This window comes from Macrobrachium nipponense, chromosome 18 (assembly GCF_015104395.2).
Source record: "Macrobrachium nipponense isolate FS-2020 chromosome 18, ASM1510439v2, whole genome shotgun sequence".
NCBI lineage: Eukaryota > Metazoa > Arthropoda > Malacostraca > Decapoda > Palaemonidae > Macrobrachium > Macrobrachium nipponense.
The window spans coordinates 29862323-29874883 of NC_087211.1; the positions used below are offsets into that span (position 1 = coordinate 29862323).

General features: G+C 44.1%; 1 protein-coding gene across 3 annotated transcripts in view; it reads right to left on the reverse strand.

Annotated features, from left to right (window-relative positions):
- LOC135196949 (adenylate cyclase CyaB-like) overlaps window positions 1-12561 on the reverse strand; it is a 152780-nt gene that overhangs the window by 28844 nt on the left and 111375 nt on the right. For all 3 annotated transcript variants that reach the window (XM_064223797.1, XM_064223796.1, XM_064223798.1), the window contains one exon: window positions 4245-4316. In XM_064223797.1, the coding sequence (XP_064079867.1) occupies window positions 4245-4316 (72 nt within the window). The remainder of the gene's footprint in view (window positions 1-4244; window positions 4317-12561) is intronic.

The window sequence follows — 12561 nt, forward strand, 5'->3', positions numbered from 1 at the left end:
AGGTCAATTTAGCTTTACAGTAGTCCTCGGGTTACGATGGTCTCGACTTACGATGTTTCGTGGTTACGAACGCGCCCCATAAAAATATAAAAAATAATATTTTGCGTCGTTCCGTCTTACGCGGTTTAGCATCGTAAGCAACGTAAACAAACGCGAACTAGTTCCAGGCGCACGGCGGAAGAATACGCTTTGTGGGGGAGAGGACGGCGTCGCTTCGCTACGCTCAGTCCTCGTCCATACGCCATTTTGGTTGTTTTACACTGCCTCTCTCTCCCTCGTGTTGTATCGTTTTTGTAACTTTTTGCTCTTTGTTATGGCTCCCAAGCGCAAGGCGGACTCTTCTGATGGTAGTGCATCGAAGAAAAGAAAGGCCATCACCATGGAAATTAAAGTGGACATTATAAAGCGATCCGAGAAGGGAGAAACGCCAACAAACATTGGCCGCTCGCTTGGCCTTAGCCGTTCGACCGTTGCTACCATATCAAAGATAAAGAGCGCATCGTTGAACATGTGAAAGGATCTGCTCCTATGAAAGCGACAGTGATAACTAAGCGCGTAGTGGTCTAATATTGAAAATGGAAAGGTTATTGGTGCTTTGGTTGGAAGACCAAAACTCAACGGCGTATCCCAGTCAGCCTTATGGTGATTCAGGAGAAGGCGAAAAGATTGTTTGAAGCGTTGAAAAAAGAAAAGGGGGAGGGAAGTGAAAGTGAAGAGTTTGTGGCTAGTAGGGGTTGGTTTATACGATTTAAGGCTCGGGCCAATTACCATAACCTTAATTGCAAGGTGAAGCTGCTAGTGGGGATGAGAAAGCAGCGAGTGAATTTCCTAAAGCGTTGTCTGAGATAATTAAGGAGGGGGGTTATTCTGCTCAGCAAGTGTTTAACGTAGACGAGACAGGTTTGTTTTGGAAGCGTATGCCTAACCGCACTTACATCGCCAAGGAGGAGAAGTCAGCACCCGGTCATAAAGCCAGCAAGGAGAGGCTAACTTTACTTCTTGGGGGTAATGCTGCTGGCGACTTCAAACTGAAGCCCTTGTTGGTGTATCAGGCTGAAAATCCAAGGGCACTCAAGGGCATTTGGAAGGTCAACTACCAGTAATTTGGAAGTCCAACAAGAAGGCATGGGTGACACTTGCAGTGTTTGAGGACTGGTTCGTAAACCAATCAAACTAATAAAGGTAAGGAATTGTTCTCTCGTTGTTATTGATAGGTATTTACATTAAATCATGTGGTATTTTTCAATGTTCCGACTTACGCTGAAATTCGTGTTACGATGCATCGTAAGAACGGATCAACGTCGTAACTCGAGGACCCCCTGTATTATGAAATTTACTGGGGTGTTTTTCGAGGGCTTGGAACAGATTAGCCATTTTACGTGTAAAATGCGGTCCAAGATACGAAAAGCTCGTGATACGAAGGCCGCCTCGAGCAGATTAATTTCGTATCTCGAGGTACCACTTTACTACATAGGTGAGACAAAAAGAGAAACAAAAAAAATCTTTCGTTTTATTAATAAATCTAGTACACAAAGTCTTTTGCTTCATTAATAAATACAGTACACAAAGTCTTTCACTTTATTAATAAATACATACAGTGCACTGTGCTATGACTTTGTTCATGTCAATGGCCGTAGTCTGCAGTGCTGATGCGCAGGTGATTTGAAAACAATGCTTGAGCGCCAATTCCCGTTAAATTAAATTCTTTACATTTTTTAAACATTTTAAAATATTTTCTAGCTCACGTTAAATCGAAAACACATTAATTGAGAGGTAAGTTTACTCTACACCGGGAACGCCCTCCAGCATCTTGTTGATGCAATGAACTGTGACAGTGAATTTATGCTGAAGGGATATTGGTGCAAATTCATGATTGCCACGTGTCTGTCCGTCCTTGACTGGTTGCTGAAGGACATGAAGGAGCAGACCCTGAATGCATACTGGTGTAAGCTGTGGCCGGATTGTGTGCATAATTACCAGGGCTTCTCTCCAGAAGAAATACAACATTCGGCCATCAATAAGGTGGGCCAGTTGGCAAAGATCTTTGGTGGTGAAGGCCTTGAAGACATCACTGAGGATTAAGTCAGCACCCTCACTGATACCCACTCTGGCTACCTGACTGACCAGGACTTGGAAGAACTAACGAAGTCTGCCAGCAAAGAAGATGAGTCACCAGGTTGAGGAGAGTAACAGGACCAAGGGGTGGGTGGGCCTGACTTTGGAACGCCTGTCCCAAATTTGAAGGATGATAAATAATGTACAGTGGACCCCCACTGTATTTGCAGGGGATGTGTACCAGACCCCCAGCAAATAGCTAGAATCTTCAAATACTCAGAAGTCCTATAAAAATGCATAAAACTCCCTATTTTGTTAGTTCAAACTCAAGAAAAATCCAATAAAAATGGTTATACAGGGTCTTTTTAATAATATCATAAAAAGTGCATTTAATCATAAAATTGATATGAAAATTCAGTAATTTGTGGATATTTCTCATAGAAAAATTCCGCAATGACAGGACATAGGCCTACAATCAAATATTTTGAGGCAATGTCAACACATAGCCCTACACATAAAATTCTTATATACTGAGACAATGACAGGGCATGAGCCTACATGTCAGTTTCTTATTTCAAATACTTTTCTACCTGTCTGTTGGAAATAGAGTAGCTTTTAATTAATATAGTAGTTCCAACTGCACCATATATAATGCACATGTATAAGCAAGAGCACATTCACATACATGCATGGATGGCCACAGTAACTGTAATGCCACTTATACCACAGAGAATAACAGTAAAACTTGTGGTTTTGTAGTCTATGGCACAAACAGATCAATATTTGCACTCTCTCAGCCTTACAATTATCAATTTCCCCTCAATAAACTATACTGAAAATATATTTACTAAAGGAGTAACAAATTATATTACTGTGTTGAGTAAATATAAGGCTGCAGTAGCATTTCTATGAAAATGAAGGTTATAGTAGGAAGGCATCATAAGAAACTTAACGAAATAAGAAAATATGATCACTGAAAAGTTATGTATGAGATAGTCCAAACCAGTCCGCGAGTGAGTCTCTCTCTCTCTCTCTCTCTCTCTTGTTGGGAGAATATCCTGGTGTAGACTATATTCATAAAGACCTTGATTAATTTTAATCCAAACAAATTACTGCATTTCAGTTAACATGAGTAGGCAGATAATTCTTTACACCAGTACTTTATGAATAGGTTTATGTTAATTCTGCAATGTTAGGATACCAAATGCAAAATCTTTTAAGACACTACAAGCACCATAATCCAAATGTCATAAGCTGTCTAAACCAAAAAAAAGACATAGGACCTTATAGGTCTATGTCATTTTTTATAATCCTGCTATTTCTTGAGGAGATAATGTCCTTGAGAAAATTCTCAGCAATTTATATCCAATACGACTTGTACAGTTTATCATACTGTAACTTTTTGTTAAACAAAGGTATATTCTAGTTTTGTAGAATGCAGTCACTGCTTGTTGTTCCTCCGAATGTGTTAACGATTCCAATGAAATCGATTTTAAAACTATTGAAATGTGGTAAAATTTCCTGAAATCAATATGAAATAACATCTGCATAACTCTGAGAAAGTCTTTGTGTTTAAATTTAGAATGGTGAAGACGCTTGACAATATCAGACGTTAATTACCATTGTCCAGTGATTCAAGTGCACTGATTCGAACGCAGACATTCCATTCCCTAGGTCACATATTCAGGTGAACCTCATGTATGAAACACAACATTGCAGCAACGCATAACTCTTCTGCCTTAATTCATATTTTCCTGTTTTTTTTATAATTTTTATGGAGACACGTATTATGATTTTATTTCAGGGGATAATACAACGTTTTCTTTTGATAATCAGAACAGCGTATTTTAGTTTGGCAAAACAACCATTGCAAAATAAGTGAGGCTGAAAAGAAACACAGATTAACCAACTTTTCAAAACTATTTCCAACCAATCAGCTTCAAGGAATGGTCGTGACATAATCAGTAGGAGGGGCTTAGCTACAAAGCTAGCTGGACTTTGCTATAGCGTTACCCGTGAATTTTTTAATCTTCAAGATGCCAAGGCAATAAATTGTTAGATAAGTAATTACTGGGTAAGTTACTTATATATAAAATAAATATTTTTATCAGCAATAATTTTATGTGAAGTGGAAATTTTTTTTTACTTGTTTTTTTTAAGCCTCTAACAACATAAACATCAACTCTTACCTTTACATAATCACTGCACTTAGGTCCATCCTTATCAGGCCTTTCATAGTATATAAGCTCTTCTTTAGTATCCTGCAAAATGATTACATTAAGAGAGACAACTCTTGAAAATACATACCGTATATACTCGCATAACAAGCGATCTCAAATATCATGCGACACCCAAATTTTCACCCTTAGAAAATTATTTTATCCTGTATCTCACATATCATGCGAGTTAAATTTACGAGACCAAATAACAATGGGCTAACTTCTTTTCCTCCTCTTTATTCCTTTTTTAGTTAGGCTAACCCCTTTTCCTCCATCTCTTAATCTATTCCATCTTCTAGTTAAGTTTAAAAAAGTATAAAAAAGTATAGTTAGTAATGATGTATTTGTTTTGAAAATGCATACAGCCAGAAACAGTTGATTTGCTATGAACAACAAATCCGATAACAGCCTTTTTGCTTGCATTTCAAACATCGTACAATAGTAAAAAATTAATGTAGTTATGTTACAAATGACGTTAAGGAGAACAGGACTGATATATTTTTACAATAAAAGATAAAAGATTGGCAAAGGTATATACTGCTAAATTTAATCTGTAAGTTTTACCTGAAGCTGAGGAAAGAATGTTGATCCGCTAACGACTATTATCGTGCACCAGCAACGTGGATGAAACTCCTGCAAACTTCAGTACAGTACCATCAAACTTGACCATAAACATAATTTGAGAAACGTGTTTTAATCAAAACTATTGTACATGAAAGAATACATTTTACTGTTTTCACTCCAATAAAAGATAAATATGTGAAGCTCGTAGTATTCTGATGAGAATCTGTTGATTTTAGTTTACACAATAAACATGCCCTCAGCGCCATCTATTAACGAAAAAATAACTAAATTTCGTTCACAAACGATACGTTTTTAAGTGATATTTCGACCTGAAAACACTTCGTACAACGTAAAATAACCTTGTCCCAAATAAATAGAGTTCAATACAACAAAACAAACTTACCTTGCAATTGCCCTCAGCTGATTTCCAAACCAAAACATTGATTGCTATGTTTGTATTTTATAATACAAACAAATTGTAATATGAAAATATATATAATATTATTGGATGCAGTGAAATAAAGCATAGCTTCCATATCTCTAAAGGCCATTAGGCAGCATTTTTTTGTATTTTATCAAGAAAGCCAGCCCAGGGTCATTTCCCAAGGTGCGTAGTATTCGGGCTATAACAACTTCTGTAAATTTCTTCAAATATATGAACTTTGATGATCTGAAGAAGTATACTGGTTGGAAGTCGCACTGGGTTTTCCAAAAGCATTACCTTAAGTCTTTGGAGGATCTTAAATATCATGCAATAGCTGTAGGGAGATCAGTGTCTCCTGCTACAACATCAATATAGTACTGTCCTTGTCATATGAATATTTCCATTATGCCAGCATTATTAACATTCTACCTACCGCAGCAAATGTCTTTGTTATTAGCAATTGGTGTATGGTGTTAATTTATACAATTTAATATTCTATTTCATTTCAGAGTGATGTAGCTTGGTGTTTCTCTGGTACAATTTCACGGGAGCGACGACCGGCTGAGCCCAGAAAAGGGATTTTGACATAGGAAAAATTTATTTCTGGGCTCAGCTCGTGTCGGCCTATGAAAGTATCCTTAATATCATTCTTTCTAGGTAAAATTAGCCTAAAATTACCAGAGAAAAAACAAAATTAAGAAAGTCTGTAAAAACTGACTCGCTCACTCTTAAAAAGAAGTGTCGGTATGATATAGGGGCGAGTGTGGAACACTACCACGAGCCAAACACCACTTAGAAACTTCCCTACCAGAATCCCCCAAGAGAGAGCTGATACCAACGGGCGATGCAGCCTCTACTACTACTACTAGAGGACGCCACGGACAGCAGCGCCCCTAGCGGTCATCCTTAATTTTTAGCGCCAGCGACAAGTCGCCATTTTCTTGTGCTTGTGCTTTTCTTGCGATTTATCCGCATCTGCATTATGGAACGCACTGCAATCGCCACGGCTAAGTTAAGTAACTCATAAGTAACATTTTACTGTATTTTTGTCTTCCGGGTACCAGTATTTTCCTTTTATAGGTCATATACGGTTCCCCGGTTGTCTCGTGGCGGCCATGCCGCCTCGTAAGAATTCCCGGGTCCTCCATACTGGGACTTCTATGCTTATGGGCTTACTTTTCACATTCATTGTTTACATCGAGTTTAGCTAGTTCAGCCCTCCTACCATTCTCTTAGCTTGGTATTTAGGGCTATCTTATTATTATTTCGGCCCAGCATCCCGGCTCTTGCTCTACATCGGCTATCGCTGGCTCCGAGTAGGCTTCTGTTTTTCGGAACAGTCTGCCTCCTCTGGGCTCTTTCTCTTTTACTAAAAGTGTCTCTTCTTTTTCGATGTATTTTATTATTTAGGGTGTTAGGCTAGCCTAGGTGCTTGTTCCACATGTTGGTACAGCTTGGTTCACGTGGCCCTACCACGGTTGTGTTGCTCGCGGCCTAGGCCACTTGCGGTCACGTGTCCTATAGCACCTTACCCTGCCCCTTCCCTCCCTCTCTGATGTAGGGAGGAGCTGGGGGACCCCTTGGTTGTTATAACAACCTCATCGCCTTCTCTCACATCTCGGAGGTGACCGGGGGGTTCCGCCAGCAGGGGGTATAGGGCGACCACTATGAGGTACCGGGTCTCCATGCGGGTAGTTGGTGAGGCGGGGAGGAGTAGGCCATCCCTCCCCCCCTTTTTCTCGCTCGCCGCCATGTTTCGCCGGGACCTCCCTCCCCCCCCCCCCTCCCCATTGCTCAGCCACCTCCCTTACGGTACGAAAGGAGCCTTCCGTCGCAGCCGGGGCCCCGGGGTTTGGTTATAGGATATTGGCTCCGCTAGCGGGCAGGGTTGGGCGCTATGGATGGTCGATTGCTTGCCTACTATATCCTTATATCTCTCCCCCGCTACCGGAAGGGAGCTTACCCTTACCTACGCACTCTTCTAGTAGACGGGTGGAGAGAAGTTGTTTTAATTTTGTTATTTTAAGGATATATACCCTATTATAAGATATTTTACAATGAATTGTGTGTTATTATATTTATTTTTATCAACCATCCCCGCCATTGTCCGTCGTGGTTTCCATTACCACCACTCCTAGTTGGTTGATTCTTGTGCCTCCGCCATTGGCGGAGCCATAGCCTATCTTCCAACCTGGTTACCACACGTATTTTAGCGGGCTCTGGTTTTATCTAACTTTATCGCTCCGGCACCAGCGGAGCATATGTTAGGCTGTAAGTGTTTACTCTGTACTCATGTACTTTTTCACTTACAGGCTACCAACTGCCAGGTCCCGGCCTGTAATGCGACGCTCTATGACCCCTGTGGACATGACGAGTGCAGGTCTCACGCCCCGTGTGCCACGTCGTACAATGAGACGATCGTCTGGCACCCGAAGCCTGCGCTATATGCTACGACTGGTCGCTCAGCTGGGTGATGGGGTATGTCCATTATAAGCTTACTTATGATTTTACTAACAACTTCTAGTTCGTAAGTTTGTTAACCCTGTCCACAATTGGTAGCTAATCCCGCCTTTCTTTCAGGCTAGCGGTGTGAGGGAAGTCGCCCTCGCCACCCTGAAAGCGTGGGTGGGCGGCTTTGGGAAAAACGCCGCCAAGGGCCAGCCCTACATATTAGATAGGAAGCTGGCCATCCAGATCTTCCCCGCGGGCAAGTCGACGGGCTATAAAAACGTCGACCCCTTGTCCGCCGCCCCAGTGATAGCCTCCATCCAGCAAGAACTCCAGCATTCGTTTGGGGTCGTAGCCTCCCAGGAGTCAGTTCCGGACGTCGCTGCCCTGGACCTGAACCTCGAGCCGATGGCGGTAGTTAGCGAGGATTTGTTGGTTGAGGTAGGTTTGTCGGGCGCCCAAGGTCCTTTCCCCCCTTGGGCGCTCCTGGATCTTCTCCTGTCCCTTCTTCTTCCGCCTCTTTCCAAGGCTTTGCGGGATCCGAGATCCCTAGACCGCCCTTCCCGCTCTCTCTGTACCTCCTAAGGAGAAGGAAAGAGAGAACCGAAGACCTTGTCTAAGTCGACTTTCTAGGAAGTCGTCTTCGTCTTCTTCGGCCAGGAAGTCGTCGACTTCATACGCCGATGCGGTGAAGGCTAAGCCGAGCTCTTCCCAGTCGAAGAGCTCCAGAAGCAAGGCTTCGAAGGAGAAGGCTCGCGCTACCACCGAGTCGCTGCCTTCTCCCGCCTCCGCTGCCCCCTCTCCGGCTATGCCGGCAGGGGTGGCAAGCACCAGCACCTGCGTTCCCTCTTCTGTCTCACCAGGGATGATGGAACAGGTAGGGGTGCTGGTAGGTTCCCAAATTTCGGCATGGGGAAACACGTTTGAGCAGATGTTCGCGCAATTATCGAACAGTCTGTCTCAAACTGGACAGTCTATCCAGGACCTCTCTATAGGATGAGAGAGAATGAGGACCGAGTAGCTGGGCTATCTCAGGCTCCTCCCCCAGTCTCCCCTGCATCTAGCACGGGGATTCTCCAACTTCCGCTCTTACGACTCCTTGCCAGCTTTCTCTATGGAGAATCCATGGAGAGTAGCGGCCTACGCTCTTTTAAGGACGGGATGATTTCGATCCCGGAGTTTGGTACTCGAAGGATTAGAGGACTTCGAGTTCTACCCTCCGGTCTGACGCAGCCTTTTCATCGGGTATGCTGAGGCTGACGCCAACGGCTCTTACGAGAGAGGACAAGATCTCGAAGGAGTCAGTTCTCTACAGTAGAGATCACGCCCAGCGAGAATGGGTTCACTGCCTTGAGGACTGGGAGTGTACTAACACTAGACTCCAGGCCTACAAGAGTCCCTTCACTATTTTCGCGACGGAAGAGGAGGTCTCTCTTCCGTTCGCCACGAAATTGGTGGAGAAGGCTCTTCAGGCAGTCCTCAAGGATGAGCCCATTCCACAGTTTGAGGGAGTCGGAGTCTACTTCTCCACTCTTCCCCGCCTTCGGAGAGTTATGGGAAAACCTGCCAGCTACATTCACGCTGGGTAAAAACTCAAGCCGGAACTGCGCCATGGAACCAGTTCGGTGAGAAATTACCTAGGCTGCCGGATTCCCTAATCCAGGCAGAGTTCGATGCGCGAACTAGGTTTGGCAGGTCCCTCAAACTCTCTTATCGTTACGGAAAAATGGCTGCCCTTTCCTACGCATAACGAACCGCTGTTCAAGATTCTGGCGAAATCACAGTTTCAGACGGTTCTGTCAGACCGCTTTTGACTTCTTTCAAGCCAGGAGGAACTGCCGGAAGCATGTCCTTCAAGAGTGCACTATCAGGCATGAGCCTAATAGACTCTTGGCTGCGAGCATGTGGGGAGCGGATCTCTTCCCAGAGTCCGCAGTGAACGAAGTCCACCACGAAGCTGCTAGACTCAACCAGAGCCTTAGAGCTAGGTGGGGTATTTCCTCTCTAAGAGGAAACAGGAATCCGTTCCCACTGCTGGCAAGAAACCAAAGAAGGCTGGTAAGAGGTTCCAGCCTTATAAAAAACTTCAGCATCAGCAGCAGTTTGTGCAGGCAGTCCCAGTTACCCAACAGGGACAACCTGCCACATCTAAACAGACCCAGCCTTTCCTCCTGGGTGCCCCAGCAATCTCAACCTTCTACTTCCTACGCTATCTCGCCCGGCCTTTAACCCGTGCTTATGAGGCTCAAGGCTACTCTCAACCGAGGGGTAGGGCGAGAGGTTACTTTCGTCTATCGTGGCGGGCAGGAAGGGGCACAAGGAGTAAGCAGTTCAGAGGAGGGCGTGGTGGCCAACCCGCCCATCAGCAATGAGGCTCCCCAGGTAGGAGGGAGGCTGTTCCTCTTCCGCCACAGGTGGGGGTTCAGCAATTGGGCACAGAGCATAGTGTCCAAAGGACTAGGCTGAGTGGATCAAGGATCCCCCTCCAATCAAATCATTTCATCAGGTACCGTCAAAGGAATTGATAAGATTACGCGGAAGTAAAACTCCTGCAGAAAGGAAGCTATTGCGAGAGTCCAAACAATCTCAAAATTTCAAGGGCGCTTATTCAGCGTGCCAAAGAAAGGCTCAACAAAAAGAAGGGTAATCTTAGACTTGTCAAAGCTAAACTCTTTCATTCGCTGCGACAAGTTCAAGATGCTTACCCTCTCGCAAGTAAGGACCCTACTTCCGCGTGGACCGCGTGGAGCCGTCACATGCTCCATCGATCTTACAGACGCATACTATCATATCCCTATAGCCAGGCACTTCCGCCCATTCCTAGGATTCAGGCTAGGAAATCAGACATTCTCATTCAAAGTGATGCCCTTCGGTCTGAATGTAGCCCCCAGGGTATTCACAAAGATAGCAGAAAGTGGTTGTACAACAATTGAGAGCTCAGGGAATCATGGTAGCGGCATACCTCGACGATTGGTTGATCTGGGCATCAACAGTCGAGGAATGTCTCGAAGCTACCAAAAAGGTAGTTCACTTTCTGGAACATCTGGGGTTCCAGATAAACAAAACGAAATCCAGACTTACTCCGGAATCTCATTTTCAATGGCTAGGAATCCAATGGGATTTGTCTTCCCACAATCTATCAATTCCAGTGGCCAAACGGAAGGAAATAGCAAAATCTGTCAGGCAATTCCTCAAATGCAAACAGGCATCAAGAAGAAACCAGGAGAGAATCCTAGGGTCTCTTCAGTTTGCTTCGGTAACAGATATCCTTCTGAAAGCAAGGCTGAAAGATATAAATCGAATTTGGCGGTCAAGAGCAAACTCCAAATATCGAGACAAGTTGTCAGTAATTCCACAGATCCTCCGCAACCAACTACGGCCTTGGTCAAAAGTAAAGAACTTAGCCAAGAAGGTACCCCTTCAATATCCCCTCCCAGTGTTAACCATTCACACGGTTGCTTCCCGTCCGCCGGGTGGGGGGATACTCTCAGTTCAAACAGGTTCAGGGGACTTGGTCAGTTCAATTTCGCCAGCTCCAAATAAACGTGTTGGAAGCAATGGCAGTATTTCTTACTCTGAAGAGACTGCTTCCCCCGAAGAAGTCTCATCTAAGGCTAGTTTTGGACAGTGCAGTAGTAGTTCACTGCATCAACAGAGGAGGGTCCAAATCCAAGCATGTGAACCATGTCATGATAGCCATCTTTGCATTAGCAAACAAACACAAATGGCATCTGTCTGCCACTCACCTGGCAGGGAGTAAGAAACTGTGATAGCAGATGCCCTTGTCCCGGTCAGTTTTCCTCTGGAATCAGAGTGGTCTTCTGGACTCGTCGGGTCATTCCATGTGGGTAAGCCGGAGAGTCCCAGGTCTCCAAGTGGATCTCTTCGCCTCACAAGCGAACCACAAGCTCCCTTGCTATGTGGGCCCCAACCTGGACCCTCTGGCTTATGCCACGGACGCCCTGTCGTTGGATTGGAATCAGTGGAGGAGAATTTATGTTTTTCCTCCAGTGAATCTTCTCTTGAAGGTCCTGGACAAACTAAGGTCTTTCAAAGGGATAGTAGCTCTGATTGCACCGGATTGGCCCAAGAGCAACTGGTATCCTCTTCTTTTGGAATTGGGTCTCCGACCTCAACGGATCCCCAATCCCAAACTGTCACAATCAGTACAAATGAGGACTGTGTTCGCTTCCTCAAGAAACTCTCCAGACCATAACTTTATGGACTTCATGAAGTTTGCGGCTAATAAAGATGCTGAACATTGATCCACAGAACATTCTCTTCCTAGAATCAGATAAGAGAGAGTCAACCATTAGACAATATGACTCAGCTGTTAAAAAATTAGCATCTTTCTGAGAGAATCGAACACCACAACCATGACAGTTAATTTGGCTATATCCTTTTTCAGATCCTTGTTTGAAAAAGGTTTAGCAGCTAGCACGATTACCACTCACAAATCGGCTTTGGAAGAAAATCTTTCAAGTAGGTTTTCAGATAGATTTGACTGAATCTTATTTCACATCTATCCCTAAAGCCTGTGCTAGACTTAGACCTTCTCAGAGGCCTACTACAGTTTCATGGTCTTAAATGATGTCCTCAAACTAGCTTCAGATACTGACAACTCATCTTGTACGTTCATTATGCTCCTGAGGAAGACATTATTCTTACTAAGCCTAGCCTCAGGAGCTAGAATTTCAGAACTGTCGGCTCTATCCAGGGATGCGGGTCATGTGGAATTCCTCCCGTCAGGAGTTAAATTCTACTTGCTCCGGATCGTAGCTTTTTTAGCCAAAAAAAATGCTGAAGATCCTCTTGCAAGGTGGGCTCCTTGGAAGGTTATCCCACTTCCAC